This window comes from Haliotis rubra, unplaced genomic scaffold, assembly GCF_003918875.1.
Source record: "Haliotis rubra isolate DU_JTF1 unplaced genomic scaffold, ASM391887v1 Scf789, whole genome shotgun sequence".
NCBI classification, from domain to species: Eukaryota; Metazoa; Mollusca; class Gastropoda; order Lepetellida; family Haliotidae; genus Haliotis; species Haliotis rubra.
The window spans coordinates 133,657-158,584 of NW_025767511.1; the positions used below are offsets into that span (position 1 = coordinate 133,657).

The following is a 24,928-nucleotide window of genomic DNA, read 5'->3' on the forward strand; positions in this document are numbered from 1 at the left end:
ATGATCTACCTCCAGCATCTCAACGCAGTGAACCAGTGGTACTCAACACTTCAGCGTTTGCGAACGCTACGTCCACACCCCTGCATCTTCAGACAACGCAGAACTTCGAGACTGGCGAGTTTATGACGCAGTTCACCAAACAGATGATGTCCATGATGGAGTGGAGGTTCGCGGAAGAAGCACAGGCTTGGCGAAGCCTCTCAGCTGCAGGAAGGGTTCGCGAACCCTCAGATCTGCGTGAAGCTACAGGCCTCAGTCAACCCTCTACGCAGACATCGGCAGTGAGAGATAACGTTCGCGAACGTACACCTCTGCGAACGTCCACTCAACAATCTACATCTGCGAACCCTCAGTCATCTGCAGAGAGATCTTCAGACTCCAGACGCAGCAGAACAACGAGTTGGACGTCATCATCTTCAAGTCGTTCCAGATCTAGATCTCGCAGAAGTTCGTAAAGCTGTTCACCAAATCATAGAGGTTTGCGAAGAGGAAGAAGCTCACACCACAGATCATCGCATGAGCATAGATCATCCTACAGTGGCAGCCCGCAGAGCAGACGTTCGCGAAAGCACAGCTCTCATCATTCGAAGTCACGAAGTAATGAAATGGCGGTAGAATGTTCGCGAAGGCACAGCTCTCCTTACAAGGGTTTGCGAAGGCACAGCTCTCATTACAAGGGTTCGCGAAGGCACAGCTCTCCTTACAAGGGTTCGCGAAGGCACAGCTCTCATTACAAGGTTTTCGCGAAAGGATGATGAGTCATCTAGAGGTTCGCTAACACATCTTTCCCAAGATAAAGGTTCGCAAAGAGGGGAATCATCTGAGAAGGGTTCGCGAAAGGAGGACAGCACACAAGGGGATGCAGATTCACAGGCAGATGAACAGCGCAGTATCAGCTCTATTCAACATCCACTACAGGAGCAACAAGAAGACCTTGTGTTTCCTGATCCAGAGATTACAGCTGGATAGCTAACGGCCTGAATCTGCAGTCACCATCTAAAGATACAGACGACATCCTCTCCTATCAGATGCATGATGACAACTTTGACTCCATCACGATCCCGCCTATTGAGCCTATATCTAAAGTTGCGGCCAACCTCCAGACAGCGTTCGAGAAAGCACCTGAATAGATCAACAGGCCGATATCAGTACACACAGGCAGATATCAGCAAGCAGACATCTCCAAGGTGTGCGAACTCGCAGATCTACGAGCAGATATCAGCAACGCAGACATCTACAAGGTTCGCGAACTCTCAGATCTACAGGCAGATATCAGCAATGCAGACATCTCCTAGGTTTGCGAACTCTCAGATCTACAGGCAGATATCAGCAACGCAGACATCTACAGGGTTCGTGAACTCTCAGATCTACAAGCAGATATCAGCAACGCAGACATCTACAGGGTTCGTGAACTCTCAGATCTATAGGCAGATATCAGCAACGCAGACATCTACAGGGTTCGTGAACTCTCAGATCTACAGGCAGATATCAGTAACGCAGACATCTACAGGGTTTGTGAACTCTCAGATCTATCGGCAGATATCAGTAACGCAGACATCTCCAAGGTTCGCGAACTCTCAGATTCTACAGGCAGATACCAGCAATGCAGACATCTACAAGGTTCACAAACTCTCAGATCTACGGGCAGATATCAACAATACAGACATCTACATGGTTCGGGAATCCAAGGTTTAAAGGTCACATGCAACGTAAATCACAACTTGGTGAAGGCTTTGGTGTGAGCTATTTTCATAATGTTTTGTTGATATCTAACAGAGGCGCAAGCTTTTTATATGTTATGACAGTAAATAAACTGTTTATATTATTTCATTTGTCTATTTCACCACACGTTCTTCTTACCGAGTCACTTTCTCAGTTCGATACTTAAAAGCAAAGTCATTATTTAGCGTTGACAGAATTTCTAACTGTGATATAGTTATGTCGTTGTCACAGACAAAACTCAATGTCTTGTTTTATTGACACCTGTGTGTCTGCCTGCCCGTCTGCTAATGACAATATTCAATACACAACTGCGATCACTGACCACATACAATTTGAACTTAACACCAATCAGGCTATACACCATAAACAAAACGCATTGATTTATGGCCCGAGTTCGGTCTCTGTCACATTATGTAATTACACAGACAGGCAGGTGTGATACTTGAACACATGACATGTTTTGATGTCTGTTGATTGCAAAATGTTATACACAAAAAATGAGCATGTATTTACAAAACCCAACATCTCTATATATACACACACAATGAGCCGTGAGGGGGGCATCTGCAAATGAACCAGCCGCTACACTTGAGTGCACACCCACCCGCTCTGACTGGGTTCGGTATCCCGGCTGCTTCGTTTCTTGGGAAGTAAACCCAAGTACACAATATTGCACTTTTGATTTGCGATTGTACGCTTATAATTTTGTTTATATGTTTTTTCATAACCAGCAATGTATATTATATGTCATGAATAAGTGATAATTGTGTTTTAATTATGTTTGATTTTTTGGTTGCATGTGACCTTTAAGAACCTTAGGTCAACAGGCAGAATGTTAACGTCAACTCAACATAAAGATCTACAACATGTGCGATCTCTACAGTTTACAGCCTGCTTAACTCTACAACCGGTATGAACCTTACACCTATATAGGTTCAGTTTTGGACGACAACCTACTTGATGAAAGAATCCCTTCATCTACACGGATGCGGAGATATATACCGGGTAGCAGATGGCCTGCGGAAATTGTCATTCACTCACTCAATCAAACCCATCAAACCCAGATGTACTGCATATATGCTGATGACTTTGACTTCAAGATGATATCACCTATCAAGCTGATATATCAAGTTTTGCAGATATACGTCTCGACAGCCTACTTCGTCATGCTGGCTTATTTTATCTACAGTGGGAAGAGGTGATTTATATCACTGAACAAGATTTTACGCCTGGATCAACCCATATTCAAGAGGTGTATATGAGCCAGGCGAGGTATGCAGCGGCGCTTCACTCAACCAAGACTGGTGGCGTGGACGCTCGGAAGCTGATTGGTCCACATCAGATGACGCCTCCCACTGACAGAGCAAGCAGCAGAAAGTTTACTGACTTGTAAATAAAGACGCAGTACGGGGGATTACTTCATCGACAGCCATGTAAACAGTATACAACTACGGCCTGTTATCATCTGGGGAATCTGATAGATGTCTACCCTTCACAGCAGCATAAACAAGATTTATTTTGGAAGTTGTTGCTGAGGAAAGTCGGCGTGAATGCCTGTCCCCGGTGAGGCTACACTGCACCCAGCTGTGCTATAAATAGACAACGCAGTATGCTGATCAGCACAGATCGCCCGTGATATAGGGGAAGAATGATGTATCATCACTGCAATCAGAGGTTAGCACTTCCGATGGAAGATCCTACCGTTTGGAATATTGTCGGCTTTATGATTATTATTCATACAAATAATCAAGACTATCGGCACCGATCGATAACATCGAGGTCTACGCAGTGTCGGGTATCTGGACGATGGCATGCAGTTTTCTTCAAAGTGCCAATCAACTTTAACAGCAGCTGAACTTCACAATTAAGTTGCTCACGCAACTAGGATGGCTAATTAACCTGATGAAGTTGCAGTTAGAATCAACAAGATCTTCAATTGCTGGGAATCATCACAACAGAGAACGTATTGTCATCCCAGAAGATCGTTGGGTTAAGATACAAGCCATGATACCACAAGCAGTCATCTCTCCGTTTACACTACGATCATGGCAAGTTCTACTGGGTCTACTAACCTCAGCACAAGACTTAGATTACAACTGAGGCCGTTGCAACGATTCCTGACAAAACATCTAGACAGCGTCGATCCCATCTCGCTACCAGACAACCTCAAGAGGTATCTACTCTGGTGGACTACCAGAGTGGCCGAACCTCCTAGTACATCCGCACACCAAGCAAGCACACGGGAACCCAGCAGTGTTCCAGTTACACATATGGACCGTATCAAAGCATGCTTGACGAAGAGAGGATACTCTGCCAGAGCAGCCAAAGCAGTATTGCTTGTGCTACGCAGATCAACTCGCAGTCTATACGACGACAAGTGGCTGAAGTTTGAACCTTATGCAAGGCGGAAGAACTTCACTGCGATAAAAGCGACTCATCCTCAAGTGACGGAATACCTGTGTCATCTGAGATAGACGAGACACCTTAAAGGTTCGACATTATCTACATACCTCGCTGCCATCAGTTCAGTGATCACCATGATAACAGGCATCAAACTGACAAAAGTTCCAGAGCTACTAGAGTTGCTGAGATCTTTTAAACTGGAAGACCAGCAGAGGAAGTTTAGAGCTCCGGCCTGGGACCTGAACGTCATTCTACCTCATCTCACCAGTGATTAGGGGTGGGTATTGCAAAGAATTTTCATATTGCGATATATTGTGATGCGAAAGCATGTATTGCGATATGTATTGCAATATATTGCAGGACGTTTATGCTTGATTTATAAAGCAAAACACAACAAAATCGCTATGCCTGATTAAGCTTTAATAAAAGCTACTTTACCATTGCATATTTTACATACCGCGTTACTCTTACCAATAGTTCCATCTACCGTGAACTTTTTCAACCCAAAATGCTGCCTTACCGATGCCTTCGCCCTAGTATTTGGCACCACAATAAATTGTTCGTTGTTTGGGGTCACCATTTTACAACACACGCATGGCTTCCGGTGTAAAAGACGGAAATATCCGAAGATTTTTAGAGTGTTACCAAGTTTTCCGAATGCATGTCAAAATATCTGTTTTCGATCAACGTATCGCAATACGTATCATTTTCATGTCTGAACCGGTATAGACAGGTAAACTGGTTATATTGCGCAGCCCTACCAGTGATGCCTACGAACCTTTACATCAAACAACCTTCGAGTTGCTGACACAAAAGACTCTGTTCCTGCTAGCGTTAGCCATAGCAGCAAGTATATCAGAGATACATGCGCTGGACTTTAGCCGAACTAGATTCAACGCAGGGCGAAATGAGGCAGTACATCTAGGACTTAGATGGGACTTCATCGCCAAGAACCAACTACCTGGTCAACCAGATAGACAGTTCCATGTACCAGCGCTATCTACAATCCTCGGCCCAGAGGATATAGAAAATTTATCCTTGTGTCCAGTCAGAGCTCTGAAGATATATCTTCAAAGGACTAAGACAAGGAAACAAAAGTTAAAGCGCCTATTCATCCCATTATCTACAGAGACAATGACAGAGGTCTCGAGAACAACAATATCGTTTGGATGAGAGCCTATAAAGCAGCAGGACTAGAACCTCCAAGAGCTTCAAATCCTCATGAAGTCAGAGCATTGGCGTCTACATTGGCTCTACATGGAAACTGCTCGATGTAGGGCTGCTTTTGGAGATCGGAGACAGTGTTTGCCAACCATTACCTCAGAGACATAACCACAGAAGATGTCTCAGGCATTCACCAATTTGGGCTTCTTGTTGTAGCACAACAACTGATGGTTCCTAAAAGGCACTGAGTCCAAAATCTCACCCTTATCACGTTGACTTGTTGATGACTTCTACTAGGAAGTATTAGTTTGAAAGTTCATGCGCGCAGTCTAAGACAGACTAGCATGAGTGATTAAGATCCTCTGCGGGTAACGACCTTACCTGCACATAAAGGGATCGCAACTCATTTATGATAAAGACCTTATCATAATCCATGGGTTGTTATAAGATATCTAGTACAGGAGAAGATACTAGTTTATCTATAACCACACGAATCAACATGATTCATCCTGTCTGAGATTGAAGTAAGACAAGGAGTGGTCCCCGTTAGCCACAGAAGTTGGAAGAAATTAGACCAAGGAAATGCTGTTCGAGTTCCTGGGGATACAGGACGATCTAAGGACAGTTGTTGAATCCAGTGGCTTGACCCACCACCTATTCCGACGGATTCTATAAGCAAAAATCACGAGTCAGGATAAGGAAAAATATGTAATTTTTTCAGTAAAATTGATAATTTTTAAACTTATCCTATCTCACGACTTGCACCTCTCTCTCTTCAATCGACCATGAGTGGAAACGAATTAAAACTTTGCTCAAGACCTACCTTGCCCCTCTCCCCGTGCTGTGCATGCCTTCCTGTCTCAGTCGTGCTCACTAGTCCATGACAGCACGAGGCATGCGCAGTCCTCACCCACGTGATCACCTCACATACTCATTCTCTTTCTTGTCGCTCCACTGAGTGGACGTGGAAAATTTTTCGTCAGAGAATTGCTCAAAATGGTTAAGCCTGTTAAGGCCAGTAAACGGAAGTTTTGGCGTCCGTTGTAATAAAGTATTTTCAGCATGGGACCCTCACACATCGTGGTGTTGATTGTGGGTGCTTTTAGACTGGGACACACGCCGTCCTAAGTGTTCAGGTCTGTCTAATGAGGCGCTTAAATCTTACAAACGCGTTTGTGCCAGACGCTTGGCAGATAGGGCTAGGACTATTTCTGCGGGTCTGGTCCATCTCCCGCTAAGAAACAATGCTTAGATCGCCCTTCACCCTCACTGCTCACCGCTCAATCGGCCGCCTCGCTTCTGACGAAGATTTTATGGACGCTTCGGTCAGATTCCTATTTATCTGAGAGAACGGAGATCGCTTTTAGGGAGGTTCCCTCACCCAGTTTACGCTTCAGGAGCTGCAGTAATTCAGGGTGGTAACGACCGATATTTCTTCTACGCCAGACCTGGCGATCTACATTATCTCGTAGGTCTGTTTCTTCGAACGATCACAGACTTCGGTGAACTTCTAAGCATTCATCGCCAAAGCGGGATCGGCGCGGTTGGAACGCACTGCGCTCTCCTAATTCCACGGTTTCATCTAACCGAACAATTCACCCACACGAAGTTGAATCACCATCTGTAAGAGTGCGAAGGTTCAAGCGTTCTTCCACGGCTGGCAAGAGTCGCTCTAGGTCTCGCTTCACTTTCGAGCCGATTTCACATAGCCGAACCGCTCACCTTTACCGAACCGCTCACCTTGTCGAACCGACTCACATCGCCGAAGCTGGCTCACAGCCGAAGCCGACTCACTTAGCCGAACCGCTCACCTTACCGAACCGGGCTCACTCCTGTCAGTTTAATTACATCGCCGAAGCCGGTTTCAATACAGCCGAAAGCCGCTCACCATGCGTCAACCGACTCAATTCTGCCGAACCGCTCACACGGCCGAACCGCTCACCAGAACATCCTCGAATGAGTTCAGTTGATCGAACTGATTCACGTGAAGTCCAATGTGTTCCTCTGGCCGCATTCGTTTCAATGCATCAAATAGGTTCACCAGGACGAACCGCTTCACATTCTCACTAATTCACCTCAACAGGTGTTTCCGCTCGACTCACCACAGCGCTTTGATTCCCGTAGTCGCTCAGTCTCACCTAGTCTAAGTGGTTCGCCATTTCCATCCGGGTTCACCTAACCGCTTGGTGTCTTTGGCGCCAGAGGGATAATAGAAATCGGTCTCATTCACCTCAGGGGAATCAGAATATCCCTCTAGCCAGCCTTGTGCTAGTAACGCCCACGGTCAGTGCCTTCCCATGATAGTACACATCAGCAACGCCGCTCTGTAATGGTGGTTTCACCTGCTCGGCAGCGTTACGCCCCAGTGGATCAGCTGCTCACCTTCACGCCTTTCCACTTCTATTTTGCCCCGTCACAGATTATTGCTGAGTCTTTGAATCCTGCTATTGATTCCGCCCAGCCGGATTTAGATACCATGCTTCGTGTCGCTACGCCTGCTTGGAATCAGTGTCACCGCCCTCACATGTTCAACAATCGCCTGGCGTGAGAATCGCCTAATAATCGCTCGGGATTTGAGGGATCGACTCGATCTCAGACTACTTTCCCTTCACCTGGCAGTCAGACATCTCCACTCCTGATGGCAGTTTTGATGTTGTTGAACCGCTCACGGCTAGCCTGGATAGTTGAAAACTTCAGCTACCTCTTAGTAAATCTCCAGATGATTTGGCCACGCCTTATGGCATGACTAATAGAGATGTTGCCAGTATCACACTTCCTTTGCTTCATGTCTTCAACAATTGCCTTCTTCTCTTGACGCTGCTTTCAACAAGCTTAGAAGGACGAAGGATGGTTTGTCTGCTCCAAGGTTCAGACCATCCACGCACATACTCATGGTGTGAAACTTTGGTCAGCGGCACCTTCAGTCGATGATGACATTTCCATGGTCTGTGGCAAGCTGCTCCATTTCGGCCCAGATTTGGTGGAAGACAGGAATTGGCTCACTTAGATACTACGGTTCGCCATGCTATCCCTGCCATTAGCTGCATTATTTCAGCTGTTGACGCTGCTATGGAGGCGGTCAACCATGCATATACGGACCAGGACGCATACATCAGGGTAGTATGACTCTGATTTTAGACCAATTCCAGGTGGTCTTCGAGCAATTGTCTCATTTTTTGGCTATTTACTTGCAATACGGCGACGGGTCCGCTGAATTTCTCCTCATGGGAAGATAGATTCAAGGCTGAATTATTTCACAACCATGGTCGGGGATACGGTGTTCAGTGGGGCTATTGCTGAATCGCGATCCAAGGTGGACTGCCTTAACCAATTTCAAGTATCTGTTGATCTCTTGGAATTGCAAAAATTCAGCTCCAAGATTCTATTCGCATCGCCGAACCGCATAATTTACCCCTTCCAACCCAGACCTCCTCGACTGTATGAAAGGCACGGCTTCTCAAGCACGCGGGCAGAGGCAGGAGGCTATTTTCGCGGTTCCGCATCACGCCGCTCTATCGAACCGGACACGGGAACTGGACATAGACAGTCCAAACAGTGACTCACGGAAGTCAGAGCTCGGATTGGTTCTGCCGGATCCGGTGGTTCCAGTGTTCGATTCCCCTGTAGGAGGGAGGTTAGGTCTGTTTGCTCCCAACTGGGAGGTTCTGGGAGATCCTTTTGTCACAATGACTCTCATTCACGGCTATCGACTGCCTGTGGTCGGGGATCCACCCCTCACCACTCAACCCTTGCAGCAAATATATCCTCTGGATCGGGCGGCAGTCCTTTCGACTACAATCCAAACTCTACTGGAGAAACATGCAATAGAACACCTAGATCAGGTGTGCATAACTCCAGGATTTTACTCCCCGATTTTTCTGGTGCCAAAGAAAAACTCCAGCAAGTTAGCGCCTCATCTTCAATATGAAGACATTCAACGCCGATTCCTGCAACAACCACCTCATTTTCGCATGGTATCGGTCAGTCTTCTCCGCCAATTCTGAAGAAAGGGGATTTCCTCATATCCCTAGATCTTCAAGACGATAATTCGCACATTCCGATTCACCCAGATCATCGGAAATATCTCAGGTTCACCTTCGGGGCCATCACTACCAATGGAACGCCCTTCCATTTGAATCTCTACGGCCCCGTGGCTTTTTACTCGGGTGACCAAACCCATCAGCAGTTTCCTACATTCTCGGGAGTGACTTTCAAAAGCTATATCGACGATTGTATTCAGGCACAACAGGATCCAAACGTTCTTCAAATCCATCGGGAGTTCACCATCAGGCTGCTCAAACAGTTAGGGTGGCTCCTCACTACACACAGAAGTCGGAGTTAACACCGACTTCGCAGACTTCAGTTCATAGGAGCAATCTTCGACACAGAACAAGCCGTTGTTTGTTCCCAGGACAGGTGGACCAAAATTCAGCCGCCTGGTTCCGCTTAGCCTTGATCACCCCAGAACTCTACGCCAGTGGCAGGAGTTGCTGGCGCCTTAACGCCAGCTCAGGCTCTGACTTACAGAGGTCAACTGCAGCTTCGGGCCCCACTTCAGTTATTTCTATGCCTCATCTTCAAACCAACAACCCTCAGGTGTTGATTCGTTACCCAGGGAACTACGCCCACTCCTACGCTGGTGGCTCAACGTGACAGAATGTTTATGCGCCGCTCTCTTTGGTGCCATTCAGTCCAACCCATCAGTTGTTTGTGGACTTCTAGAAGGCCAGCTTCACTTCCTTCAGCATCAAGTGGCAGGGCAGTGGTCGCCCGAAGACAAGTCACCCACATAAACATTCTGGAGTTCAAGGCAGTATTACTGGCGATTCAGTACTGGGCGTTTCTACTCAAGATGTCTCACCTGCTGATACAGTCCTGACAACTCGACGGTAGTGTGGTACATCAATCACCTAGGGTCGACGGGCTCAGCAGCACTCCTACAGTGGACGCTTTCGCTTCTATCTTCTGATAGATTCTCTCAACATCGCCGCAAGAGCCAGGCACATTCCCGAACAAAGAACGCGGATTGCCGCACGCCTGTCTCGCTCCAGTCGCCTCGTCACGCCTACAGAGTGGCAACTCCTGCCCAAGATTTTTCGGACGATAATTTACCCGACTCGACCGAGTGTCGATCTGTTTGCCACTCGGTTCAACTCCCAACCGTCGGAGATTCAGATTCCAATTCCAGATCCACTAGCTTGGGATCACGACGCCTGGCCATTCCTTTGGGAAGGCCTCAACGCTTATGCTTCCACCTCCGCTCTACTTCACAAGGTCATTCAGACAATTCTGTTAACCAACAAAGTACAACTACTTTTTGGTAGCCATTTTGGCCAGCTTAGAAGTTGGTTCACGCCGGCCTAAAAAGTCTAGTCAGTCGAAGCAGCATTCCTCTTCCCCGCAAGGGACGACCTACTAGTTCATCCGCGACTCGGGCTGTATCACGAGTCACCACAGACGCTCAATCTTCACGTGATGGCACATTTGCAGAAATCACTAATAGCCAAAGGTTATTCTCACAGAGTGGCCTCAGCTATCACTGCAGCTCATCGCACGTCCATTCCCGCTCTTTGTATGACGATAAGTGGAAGAAATTTGAATGTTATTGTCGGGTCAGAGGGATCGCCCCTACTACTGCTTCCCCAGGTTGTTGCGCGGAATATTTACAACATTTGCGGGCTACAAGGAAACTCAAGGGTTCCACTTTAGCCACCTACTTTGGCGGCTCTTAATTCGGGTCCTAGCCACGACTTCTGGCACGAAGGTTTCGACGGTACCGAACTGCAGTACTTACTTCGCTCTTTTAAGCTAGCCGACCAATCCAGGAAATTTCGGCTCCACCAGCTTGGGACTTATCCGTGGTCCTGCACCACTTAGTGTCCGAGCATTATGAACCCTTACAGGACAAGGAGTTTGAACAAGTTTCATTCAAGACCTTTTTTCTTATTGCCTTGGCCACAGCCGCACGTATATCAGAACTGCATGCTCTAGATATCAACCGTGGTCCGCTTTTGAACAGAGTAGACATGGCAAGGTATTGTTGGGATTGCGCTGGGATTTTATTGCAAAACCAGTTGCCGGGTCAACCTGATCGCCTTTTACAATCCCGCGCTTTGTCTACCATATTGGGTCCAGCAGATGTTGAAGATCTGTCTCTTTGTCCAGTCAGAGCACTTCGCGATTTACCTTAAAGCATCGCAAGAGCTACCGCCTCTGCGTGAAGAGGCTATTTATACCCTTGTTCACGGCTTCCAAGGCGAAGTTTCTCTCGCGACAACACTCTCATATTGGCTACGAGCTACAATACTACGAGCCTACACTTTTGCCGGTTTGCCACCACCTACGGCAGTCAACCCTCATGAAACCAGGGCTTTGGCTTCTACTATGGCGCTGCATAGCAACTGCTCGCTAACTGCCATAATGGAGGGGTGTTTTGGCGATCTGACACGGTATTTTCGCCTCATTACCTCAGAGATGTGTCGGTGACGGATATTCAAGGCCTTCATCAGTTTGGACCACTCGCCCTGCCCAGCAGTTATCAGCGCACAACATCGCAGATAATGAACTTTTGTGCTCCGATGCTATATGGATCCCACTGTGCAGTTGATCCCAAGTCGCCATCGTTTCTGCTTGTGTATAATCTGAATAAATCTGAAAAACTTTTTCTGATTTACGCCTTTATTTCTTCCGGGATTTAGATTTTCTTCTCTCATTTGTTTGAGACTACAGAGAGTCGCCACCTCACTTACTGTCCTCTGCTCCACGGAGTAATTAAGTCAGTGAAGTGAGTCCTTCCCGAAGTGTTACACTTCAGAGCCGCTCATGCTCCTAAGTGCCTATACACATCTATGTGATCTTATTGTGGTAAGTAATGGAAGTCATAAGATGATGTTGTGGTACTGAACGCGCTAAAAATTGTGAGTTTTACCGATTCAATTTCTCTTTCACCCTCCTCGACGGACGGTGTCTGTGGGGGTTGTTTCAAGCAGGGGCTGGCCCGATACTAGTCGCTTTTGACTTTTATTACGGGGTACCTTGGAAATCGTGGCGATGCGACTGATTACACTCGTTAAGCTACGCCCTTTCACTTTGTGAAGGTAGTGACTGAACACCACATTGCTCGGGAAACCCGGTCCCTGGGAGCAATTGTGCTTAATAAGTCAATGGGTTCGACCTAACCCTCGCGACGTAGTAACTTGGTAGTTATTGCCCTACCTTTGCAGTTGCTTTCACGGTTGTTTGGGCGTAACACTAGCTGTTATCGCTGAATTCGGTAATCTATGACCCACCTTCCTACCGTGGATAAGTGCAAGTCGTGAGATAGGATAAGTTTAAAATTTGAAAAATTTTAACTATAAATTGTATATTTATATACTTATCCTATCTCACGCGATAAAGTCCCTCCCTACCTCCCCACTACATAGATTACCACCGTTCCGGTTTTGTCCTTTTATGGCTCCAAGATCGAGAATGAGTATGTGAGGTGATCACGTGGGTGAGGACTGCGCATGCCTCGTGCTGTCATGGACTAGTGAGCACGACTGAGACAGGAAGGCATGCACAGCACGGGGAGAGGGGCAAGGTAGGTCTTGAGCAAAGTTTTAATTCGTTTCCACTCATGGTCGATTGAAGAGAGAGAGGTGCAAGTCGTGAGATAGGATAAGTATATAAATATACAATTTATAGTTAAAATTTTCAATTTTATACTTATCCTGACTCATGACGAACAAGCCCTCCCAACCTCCCCGTTGAAGACACTTGTGATTTCACAGCAGATCCATGTGCATGGGCGGAAAATAAGGAGAGAGTGACAAGTATGGGCACATCACATGGTACGTTTGCGCGTGAAAGGGCAAGGGAGGTAACTCGTGGGTGAGTATTTATACGTCCGCTTTGGGAACTTCAAGGATTAAAGTGTTCCACTACCATTCGAAAGGGAAAGGGAGATAAGCAAAATATCATGAGTCAGGATAAGTATAAAATATCAATGTTACTTAAAAAATTACATTTAATTAGTTTAAAAACCTATTATCTTAGTTAAATGTTCTGGTACAACAAAGACTATGCATTATTGATTGCAGAACAACAGCGACCAGCTGACGTTGCTCGGAATGCAAACAAAGCAACTGAACATGGTGCTGAAGGTCAAGATGATGGTGCTGGGAAACAGGCTGACAGTGCTGGGGGTCAGGCTGGGGTGGGGGCTTGTGATGCTGGGGGTCAGGCTGGGGTGGGGCTTGTGATGCTGGGGGTCAGGCTGGGGTGGGGGCTTGTGATGCTTGGGTCATGATTGTGCTGGGGTTTTGGCCTGTTATGCTGCGGTCATGATGTTGTTAGGGGTCAGGCCTTGTGATACGGGGGGTCAGGCCTTGTGATGCTGGGGTCAATGACTGATGATGATTGTGCTGGGGTTTTGGCCTGTTATGCTGCGGTCATGATGTTGTTAGGGTTCAGGACTTGTGATGCGGGAGTCATGATGATGGTACTGGGAGTTAGGCTCAGGATACCAAGCTGTGATAAGGGACTGTTGACGCCACATTTCAACGTGAATCTCAAAAGTAGCGTTATGACAAAAATACCAAAAATCAGAAATGGACAATTTACCTAGTACCAAAACCCCAGGGGATATGTGTAATGTCACGGCACAGGACTGTGGTGACAAATACAGTGGAGAAACTTCAGGATAATAAGACACAGGACCTTTGTTGCCAGACAAGAAATCTTCCAATTTGAACTTCAGAACAATCCTCAACATAATGTCGCTGAGCTACCACTGTATAATCCCAAGAAACAAGCAAGTCATCAACAAAGACCAAAGCATCTATCTTCCCAACATTGACTCCTTGTTTTTTTACTGATCATTATCTCCAGTGAACATAATATACCTCAATGGACATCAGTATCCCCATTGACTTTTTGTTTTTTTGTTACCCAAGTTTGTTAACCTTCCAGCTGAAACCCTACCGTCTTTGCATTTGTGTCACTTCCCCCATGCTTATCCTGTTGGCTTGATCTTTTAAAAGTTATCTTTGTATTTTTGTACTTGTACATTGTGGAAACATATCAGAATAAGTCCCGTAAGTAGGTCACGGCACTTTGCGATGCCTTAGTACTTCCGGTGACAAACAACGTTTCATAACTTTTCAAATGCTCTCAGGGTTCAGTTGACAGTAACGAACTGATTGCAGGAATAACAAACCCCCAGATTAGCCAACTATTACGACTGTCAACACCTGTGACAGTCAAGCATGGTTGCACACTTGGTCCAGTCCAGTAAAGTCATATTGGGTGGTCATGCAACTTAGAACCAGAACTGGTTCTTGAATATATGCTTGTCACCGGAGATCTGGTATCGCAAGTTGCAGAATGGAAAGGGAGACGAGAACCAGCTTAGTACCGAAAGTGTCGCCTCACGAGACTTACAGGCCCTATATATAGATAACTCATTATCATTAACGTAGTCAGTGAATGATTTTATAATGAATTCAATTTGTTATTTGAGATCACTATCATATTCATGATTTTTTAAAATATTAAATTTTTAAACTTATCCTATCTCACGACTTGCACCTCTCTCTCTTCATTCGACCATGAGTGGAAACGAATTAAAACTTTGCTCCAAGGCCTACCTTGCCCCTCTCCCGTGCTGTGCGTGCCTTCTGTCAGTCGTGCTCACTAGTCCATGACAGCACGAGGCATGCGCAGTCCTCACCCACGTGATCACCTCACATACTCATTCTCTTCTCTTGTCGCCCCACTGAGTGGACGGAAAAATTTTCGCCTGAGAATTGCTCAAAATGGTTAAGCCTGTTAAGGCCAGTAAACGGAAGTTTTAAGGCGTCCCTGTAATAAAGTATTTTCAGCATGGGACCCTCACACATCGTAGGTGTTGATTGTGTGGGTGTTTGTGACTGGGACACACGCTTGTCCTAAGCGTTCAGGTCTGTCTAATCGAGGCGCTTAAATCTTTTACAAACGGTTTGTGCCAGACGCTTTGGCAGATAGGGCTAGGACTATTTCTGCGCGGGTCTGGTCCATCTCCCCGCTTAAGAAACAATGCTTAGATCGCCCCACCCTCACTGCTCACCGCTCTCAATCGCCGTCTCGCTTCTGGATCGAAGATTTTATGGACGCCAGTCACAGATTCCTATTTATCTGAGAACGAGAGACGGCTTTTTAGGGGAGGTTCTTCACCCAGTTTACGCTCTCAGGAGCCGCATCAGGGTGGTAATGAGCGATATTTCTTCACGCCAGACCTGCGATCTACATTATCTCAGTAGGTCTGTTTCTTCGAACGATCACAGACTTCGGAGAACTTCTAAGCATTCATCGTCAAAGCGGGGATCGGGCGCTGCTGGATCGCACCGCTCTCCTAATTCCACGGTTTCATCTAACCGAACAATTCACCCACACGAGTTGAATCACCATCTGTGCGCTGGTTCAATGCGCGTCTTCCACGGCTGGCAAGAGTCGCTCTAGGTCTCGCTTCACTTTCCGAAGCCGCTCACACAGCCGAAACCCGAATTTCACATAGCCGAACCGCTCACCTTACCGAACCGCTCACCCTGCCGAACCGACCACATCGCCGAGCCGCTCACACGCTCGAGGCGGCTCACCAGAACATCCCCGAACGAGTTCAGTTGATCGAACTGATTCACGAAGTCGCATCGGTTCCTCTACCGCATTCGTTTCACGCATCAAATAGGTTCACCAGGACGAACCGCCACATTCCCGACTCAATTCACCTCAACAGGTGTTTCCGCTCGACTCACCACAGCGTTTTGATTCACAGCCGAACCGCTCACACGGCCGGTGCCGTTCTCACCAATACATCTTCAATCGGGTTCACCTGACCGAATCTGATTCACGAATCAAATGGGTTCACCTGACCGAACTGATTCACGCATCAAGGTTCACCAGACGCAACGGGTTCATTCTCGACTCAGTTCACTCTCAACATAGGTTTCAGTTCGACACACCACGCTTTTGATTCCCGTAGTCGCTCAGTCTCGCCTGGTCGAGGTGGTTGGCCATTTCGATCCGTTCACCTAGCCAGAAGTGTGTTTGCCAGAGTGATTCTCAAGTCGCCCTTATCTTACTTTAGGTGTGAATCAGATATCCTGCCTTTCAGCTCCAGACTCAGTAGCCGTAATTTTGCGCACACTGTAAATAATATTTACTTCCTCGATCCTTAATCGACATGTTCCTGGAGCAAACGTTGTCGGAATATGCTCCCTTATTAAGGACGCTCGGAGCATGTAGACATATTTGCTCCGGCGGCTGGCAGACAGAGCTCGCTACACTTCAACAGTTGATCACCCGACAAACCCCCGCTTTTAACGACCGTATTAGATCGCTCGCCGTCCGCAGTTTCCTCATGTCGAACGGTGATAATTTTATGGGCGATCATTAGATGTCTTCTCGTGTTCCGGGCCATCAAAACGCTTCTGTGTTGCCAGTTGACTCACACATCCGGACGCATTGCCAAATCGCCATATACCTAATGGATTCACCAGACCTCACCCGCTAGCCATACCCAATGGATTCACCACACCCAATCGTTCGGCCATACCGGCGGGATTCATATTACACAATCGGTTCGCCATACCAATGATTCTACACCAATCGGGTTTCGCCATACCGAATAACCGGTTTCACCAGACCGCACCATCAAATTGCCAAACCGTTCACTCACGCCAATCGGTTCGCCATACCAAATGGATTCATTAGATCAACCGATTCGCCATAATCAATCGGTTCGCCATAACACCTAATGGATTCACCAGACCGAACCGCTTCGCCACGCTGTATGTGAATACTTGACATTGACTCAGTTTATAATATTAAGACTGTTTCTTATCGCCAAACAGTTCACATCATCGATTCAATTCTACAGCAACGAAACGATTCACCTTCGCCGAAATTTTTCAATTTCACTGGTTCATCTGAGCGTCTAGATCTTCCATCAGCTGAGATTATTTTAACCGTTCGGATTATCGTAATCCCATCCAGATCAGTCACGATTCAGATCACATCGACTGATTCAGATCACGCCAACTTTCCGCTCACCACCCTGAACTGATTTACCAGCCGCTCAGATCGCTTCACCAGGTCGAAAGCTCCCTATCGCTTCAATCCAGTTCACCTGGCCGCTCGCTGATCAAATGTACAGAGGTAGTAGCTATGTCCTTCACCATGCCGCATTTGATTTTACATGTGTTGTTAGTAGCGCAGTCATCTAGAGATATCACGCCGCACTTGACGCCTGGCATATCCCAGTTCTTTAAAGAGTCCTCCGCGGACCGAGCTCATCTCATTCCAGATTTAATCTACCATCCCGATCTTCACTTTTGATGAATGATTCGGTCTAACGATTCTACCCTTCGGTGTAGATATCAGTTCTGCGTAAACCAACCGATATGGCATAACCAGATACGCTATGCAGCCAGAATACTCTACGACGCCCGATGAGTCTTGTTACTACAGACTACCGTGAACAGCTTGTTTGTGTATCCCTTTGCAAAATGTTGCAGACGGCCTCGCCATCTTCAGCTCCCTTTGTTTTACTATGTTAAGCAAGTTTCTGGACAGATAACAAATGGATGAAGTTCTTACATGGTACCGCACTGTTTTGTCAAATAGCCAGCATAGCTCAGCCCGAATTTATGGTTATGCGCCCGGGTTAACCAAAGACCAGGTTGTCCGTATTTTTGTCACTGTGTAACGCTTGCAAATGGCGGACTACTGTTTGTTTACCGAATTTTGATGATTGAGTGACTATGAAGTGCTCCTTTGCAGAATTCTTCTGGTCCCACTTAATCGATACCAAGTCCGCCTATAAATGCAAGTAATAACGTAACGCCGCTATTCCCGTATAAGAGTGACTGTGTCGGGATTTTGACAGCCAGTCAGAGAGACTGCTTATTGAGGGTGACGGACAGAAACACCCGTGAACGGTTTGCCTAGTCAAGCACCGAAGTTCAGAGGTCACTGCATTATGCAAGGATTGTCACCAGGCAGCCGCATCTACTACCTATATCACTCCACCTGGCGCATAATTATTTGTTCGCCAAAAGAAACGCTCCTGAGGTCACCGATCCTACTTAATTTCTGCTAATTTGTTTATAATGTGAACGCTCCTGTAGATTGACTGACAACTTCCATGCTACCAACATACTACATTGAGCACTCCCACAGAACTGACGTAAAAGTTGTTCGACTATTGAACGCTCTTATATCAGGAGATATCTTTTGTCAGAGGCAAGAGTGGTTAGACCTCTCATTTCCCTCGACTCCGCGATGGCCGTGGGTAGCTTCTAGTGGTTAAAGCGCTGACTCGCCACGCCCAAGACCCCGGTTCGATCCCCACATGGGCACAATGTGTTCAGCCCATTTCTGGTGCCCCCGCCGCGGATTTTGCTGGATTATTGCTAAAGGCGTGTAAAACTAAACTCAGTCAGTCAGTCAGTCCTCGACCTGTGAGACTTCTTTACCTTCACATCCGGATACATCCAGACTATTGGAAGTATCTTCGATTTACTTTTATGGGCCCTTGATACCAATGGAGGATCCTGCTGTATGGGCATATGCGCAGCCCCGTGGGTTTTACTCAGATAGCCATTCTGTTAACCAGCTACCTGCATTGTCGGCTGACAATTGATAAACAATATCGAACCACTGTGTTCAAGCTTCCAGCAGGATCCAGTCGCCCTTCCTTTCCACAGACAGTTCATCATCAAGTTGCTCACGCAATTAGGATGGCTGCTAAATTCGAGCAATCAGGGGGTAACAATCAACCCGCTGTTTCTTCTTATTGGGACAATATTCAACACGCCAGGTCATGATGTTTGTGCCCTAGGAGAGGTGGGATAAGATTCAGTGCAACGCGACCACTAGTGTTGGTCCAACCCACACCCTTTTCGCCAGTGGCAGAAGTTACTAGGGTGGTTGGCGCCGCACAAGTGCTGACTGACATGGGCCAGCTGCAGCTTGCCCCTCTTCAGATGGTTCTGTGCCCATACATCGGGACCCACAACCCCAGGAGTTGATTCGCCTTCCTCACAACTACATTCAGTCTTTCGCTGGTGGCTCAACAAGTGGAATGTTTGTGTTGGAGTCTCTAGGTGCCCTTCATACCCACTCAACACCTATTCGCTGGCACATCTTGCAAGCTGGGGCGCCACTTTCCATCAAGTGGCCTAGCAGTGGTCATCAGGAGAAAGGGCCCTTCATCACAACGAATTGGCATTCAGCATTGTTTCATTATCGCCTGTTCGCACTTGGGACAACCATCAGCTTCAGCTTAGATGATCACCAGTTGCGATCGCTTTCTGCTTTGTGTACAATCTGAATAAAATTCTGAATTTTGTTTCTGATTTGTGTCTTCGATTCTTCTGGGACTTGTGAGTTTCCGATTCAATTACCTCTTTCACTTCCACGGACGGTGTCTGTGGGGGTTGTGTCGAAGCAGGGGCTGGCCCGATACTGGTCGCCAGACCTTGGAAATCGTGGGTAATGCGATCGTTTACACCGCTAAGCCAAGGCCCTTTCACTTTCATGAAGGTAGTGACTGAACAACCACATTGCTCGGGAATCCTGGTCCCGGAGCACTTGTGTTTAGTAAGTCAATGGGTTCAACTGACCATTGCAGGTCTCGCTTTTGAGACGCTGGAGTGGTCGCCACCTCACTTACCGTCCTCTGCTCCACGGATTTATTACGCCAGTAAAGTGAGTCATTCCCCGGCGTTACACTTCGTGAGCGCTACTTTAAAGCATCGCGAAGAGCCGCTCCGCGTAAGAGACTGTTTATACCCTTTGTCTACTCGCTTCCAAGGCGGAAGTCTTCGCACAACACTTCTCTACATAGGCTACGAGCTACAATAATACGAGCCTACACTTTTGCCGGTTTGCCACCACCCACGGCAGTCAACCCTCATGAAACCAGGGCATTGGCTTTTACTATGGTGTTGCATAGCAACTGCTCGCTAACTGCCATAATGGAGGGTTGTTTTGGCGATCTGACACAGTATTTTCGCCTCATTACCTCAGAGATGTGTCGGTGACTGGATATTCAAGGCCTCATCAGTTTGGGACCATTCGCCCCGCTCAGCAGTTATCAGCGGCACAACATCTGAGATAATGAACTTCCTTGTGTCCGATGCTATATGGATCCCACTGTGCAGCTGATCCCAAGTCACGATCGCTTCTCGTTTTCTGTGTACACAGTGAACATAATATACCTCAATGGACATCAGTATCCCCATTGACTTTGTTTTTTTGTTACCCAAGTTTGTTAACCTTCCAGCTGAAACCCTACCGTCTTTGCATTTGTGTCACTTCCCCCATGCTTATCCTGTTGGCTTGATCTTTTAAAAGTTATCTTTGTATTTTTGTACTTGTACATTGTTGAAACATATCAGAATAAGGCCCGTAAGTAGGTCACGGCACTTCGCCAGACCTTAGTACTTCCGGTGACAAACAACGTTTCATAATTTTTCAAATGCTCTCAGGGTTGTCAGTTGACAGTAACGAACTGATTGCAGGAATAACAAATCCTCAGATTAGCCAACTATTTCGACTGTCAACACCTGTGACAGCCAAGCGTGGTTGCACACTTGGTCCGGTCTAGTAAAGTCATGTTGGGCGGTCGTGCAACTTGGAACCAGAACTGGTTCTTGAATATATGCTTGTCACCGGAGATCTGGTATCGCAAGTTGCAGAGTGGAAAGGGAGACGAGAACCAGCTTAGTACCGAAAGTGTCGCCTCACGAGACTTACAGGCCCTATATATAGATAACTCATTATCATTAACGTAGTCAGTGAATGATTTTATAATGAATTCAATTTGTTATTTGAGATCACTATCATATTCATGATTTTTTAAAATATTAATTATATTTTCTTTAATTTTTGGTGTTATTTATCAAAGCAAGATATGGAAAATGGAATATATCCAAGCCAGGTTGGAACATAGTCAACCTGCTTAAATATTTAATTGTACAGTAATGTGGTCTCTGGTCCTTGTCGTGATACATTAAGTCAACATGGTCAAAACATGTCAAAATATTTATTTGGTTATTGTTTCACTGAATATTGTGAGGAATATATCAGCTGTTGACTTGTTATTGTATTTGTTGCCTAGAATGTGTCATATTATTATCCCCTGCGACGCGTTTTGTGGGTGGTATTAAAATGGACTCCATCCATGCATATTTGTCTTTTCCGGAGCAGAACTTTAAAACCGTCAGTATTTCTTCACCAAACTTGGCACATGGATAGATCTGGTGGTGTACTGGTGCCTTTTGGTAGTTTTGGTATTCTGAATTAAATATTAATGGCATTTCCATAGCAACAAGTTTGACTTAGATTGAAATTGGTGGTTGTGCTCTTTTCCATAGCAGAACTCTAAAACTGTTCACTATTTCTTCACCAAACTTGGCACATACATACATCTGGTGGTGTACTGGTGCCTTTGGTAGTTTTTGATTTCTGAATGAAATATTTTTGGCATTTCCATGGCAACAAGTTTGACTTAGACTGAAATTGGTGGTAGTGCTCTTTTCCGGAGCAGACCTTTTAAATCTTTCAATACTCTCCTTACACTTTTCTATATACACACCAAAACATTTGACATAATCAGAACTCGTAGACATGTTTATGAAGAGCATTTTTCCATTGCGGGGTGATATTGATGACTTTGGTCTTCTTGTTAATTTTTAATCTATATATATAGCGCTGAATTCCAGCGGGGTCTTGAGTTTTGTGTGGGAGTTGAACGCACAGTCTCAGATGCTACTTATGAAAGGGACTCCATCCCCCAAAATACTCGAATTTGTACTTTACTGGGAAAGTATAACCCCGAACACTTGTTTGTTATCCCCCCAGCATATAATGCAGGGGGATATAGTCAACGCCTCATCATATTTGTTTCTGGAGCATAAGTCAAAAACCATTCAATATTTTGCAACAAAACTTGGTAATTATGAGAATTTATCATTTTTATAAAAAATGTTTGGTTTTTCTCAGGAACATATCGCAAGATATTGTTTGTGTATCAGAGGTACAGATAAGCTGCGTATCTGCGTAAATTACGCACAAATATTTATGTGAAAACTCAATTCCTATTACGTCTGTTGCGTACAAGTACGGTTGTATTTTTGTAAATACTCAATTAATTTGATTGTACATGCGTACACAGAAAACTGTCAAATCTTAGCTTGCGTACCAGTGGATAGATAAAGCAACTGAGGTATATTTAGAGGTTCTATTTCGGCACATGAACACTCAACTAGCAGTCTTTCATATCGTTTCTCATATTACAGATCAAATATAAATAACAAACATTAACATTTAAACTTTATTATATTTTAACATTTAATGGAAAAAGGCAAAATTCCCAATTGATTTTGAGTGAGGTGAGTACAATTTGTTTGGTTACTCAAAGGAAAATTAGGATACCCAATTGAGATGAAGACAAGCGGGTACATAACTCAATGACCCAAAAAGTTATCTGTAGCTCTGTGTATTAAGATGTTATGACATCCTATTCAATGTCAGTTTCTGTATTTATACAACCCTTGAAAATCCGGGTTAGAATTTGTCTTCAGCAACCCATACTTGTCGTAAGAGGCGACTAACAGGAGCGGGTGGTCAGGCTTGCTGACTTGGTTGACACGTCATGGTATCCTAATTGTGTAGATAGTTGCTCATGCTGTTGATCACTGGTTTGTCTGGTCCAGATTCGACATTTACAGATCAGCGCCATATAGCTGGAATATTGCGGAGTCAAATCAGTATTTATACACTTGTGCCATAAAAATGTGCTACGCTTAGAAGTTGATGCAGCTTTAACACATACATGGATCAGCTGATCAAATTCCATTACATGGTGTTTTTACCCTTTAATCAACCATTTCTGCATGTATCATAATGATCTCGTGCAGTAAGAGAGTTCCCAACACGTCTCATGTTTTTCTGCAATATCATTACTTAGTGTTAAGTACAGCCATTTCTCTTCCCTGCCATGTGTTTGCTGAAATATTGCTAAAAGCAGAATAAAACCTTACTCACTCATTACTTACAACAATCGTTATTGTGAACATTGTTTTGTTTCTGCTTTTTAATTTTATGCAGATTGTATATATCATGAACAAGAGTTTTGATGTAACATTTTACGATATTGTTAAATATGATGTGCTTTTTTTGAGACATGTATATTTTAACTTGCACATTACTCCTAACACAAAGTCCTACAATTAATGAATGATGATTCTCCCTCCTTAGTATCACAGCATATGTGCAAATCGCATGTAAATCCACAGTACTTGGAGGAATTAAAGTTAAACTTCAACTTATACTACCCATCAAAAGTTTAGTCTCACTTAGAACACTCACTATATGTAATGTATGTACATAATATGGTTACATCGAAGATGAATTTCTCCACAAACTTGGGGGAACCAACTGCAGGCAAAGCTTATGCAGATGAATTGCATGTGGATCATGCATCAAAATTCTGAAAAGCATGTGGAAATATCATGCTTGTGAAAAGCTGTGTTTTGGTGTAAAGTTTTGTTAAGAATTCGCCAATTGAATTTCATAATTTATGGAACTCATGACAATAATCTTTTCAATGTTATAAATTTGTTTTATTATACATCAGTTCAAATGTAAACAGTATGGAATATTTAGCAAAATCTAGTTTACAACATTTGACTGAAGTAAGTGGCTACATTTACGCTAGTGAGTCTAAAGGTTTGAAGGGTAGTATACATGTAATTTTTTAATTTATCATCTTTGGTAACTCTTTTGTCCCCCATGACCTCCTTGAACCTCATAACATATCCAAATATAAATATGTGTACTGAAAAGTCAGTATTTTGTACATTCTGTTTTACGAAAATAAATATTTTTTGATATTTTACATTGAAATCTGTCTTTTACTGGGGTGGTGGGGTAGCCTAGTGGTTATACCAATCGCTGAAGACCTGGGTTTGATTCCCCACATGGGTGCTGTGTGTGAATCCCATTTCTTGTGTCCTACGCCATGATATTGCTGGAATATTGCAAAAAGCGGCTTAAGACCATACTCACTCACTGTCTGTCTTCCTTGGATGGAGTCCATGTTGTGGTGTACAGTACTCAGGTGGTGGTGGGTAATAGTTTCAGTTCATGAAACTGATGATGGTGCTTCAGTGCCATGTAACAGGTGCCCCCATCATGAGCTGAATTTGCTATCATTGACTCCTTCCATCTTGGCACTTTGCATGAATATGGGCACCATACCTAGCAAAAAGGATTGAACGTGGTAGCACTGTCCCCTTCCATCTGGGCACTATACATGACAACAGGGGCTGAATTTGGGTACCATACCCTGAACCATGGGCTGAACCCTGCAGCACTGACCTCTCATTCAGGGTATTAAGTCCAACCACAATGGCTGAAAATGATGGTACTAAACCCTGAATCTGGGTACCATACCCACAACAGAAGCTGAAACTGATAGAACTGACCCCTCCGTCTGGGTAACAAAACTTACAACAGGCTGAAACTGACCCCTCAATCTGGGTACCAAATCGAGCCACAAGGGCTGATACATGCCAAACAGCAAAAGCTGTCAGTGGACACCATACACCGGCTA

At 45.3% G+C, this 24,928-nt stretch overlaps 1 protein-coding gene across 1 annotated transcript in view; it reads left to right on the forward strand.

Moving 5' to 3' along the window:
• LOC124261094 overlaps window positions 1–13,579 on the forward strand; it is a 29,773-nt gene extending 16,194 nt beyond the window's left edge. The window contains exon 6 of the mRNA XM_046695415.1: window positions 13,371–13,579. Within this exon, the coding sequence (XP_046551371.1) occupies window positions 13,371–13,579 (209 nt within the window). The remainder of the gene's footprint in view (window positions 1–13,370) is intronic.
• The last annotated feature ends 11,349 nt before the right edge of the window (window positions 13,580–24,928 follow it).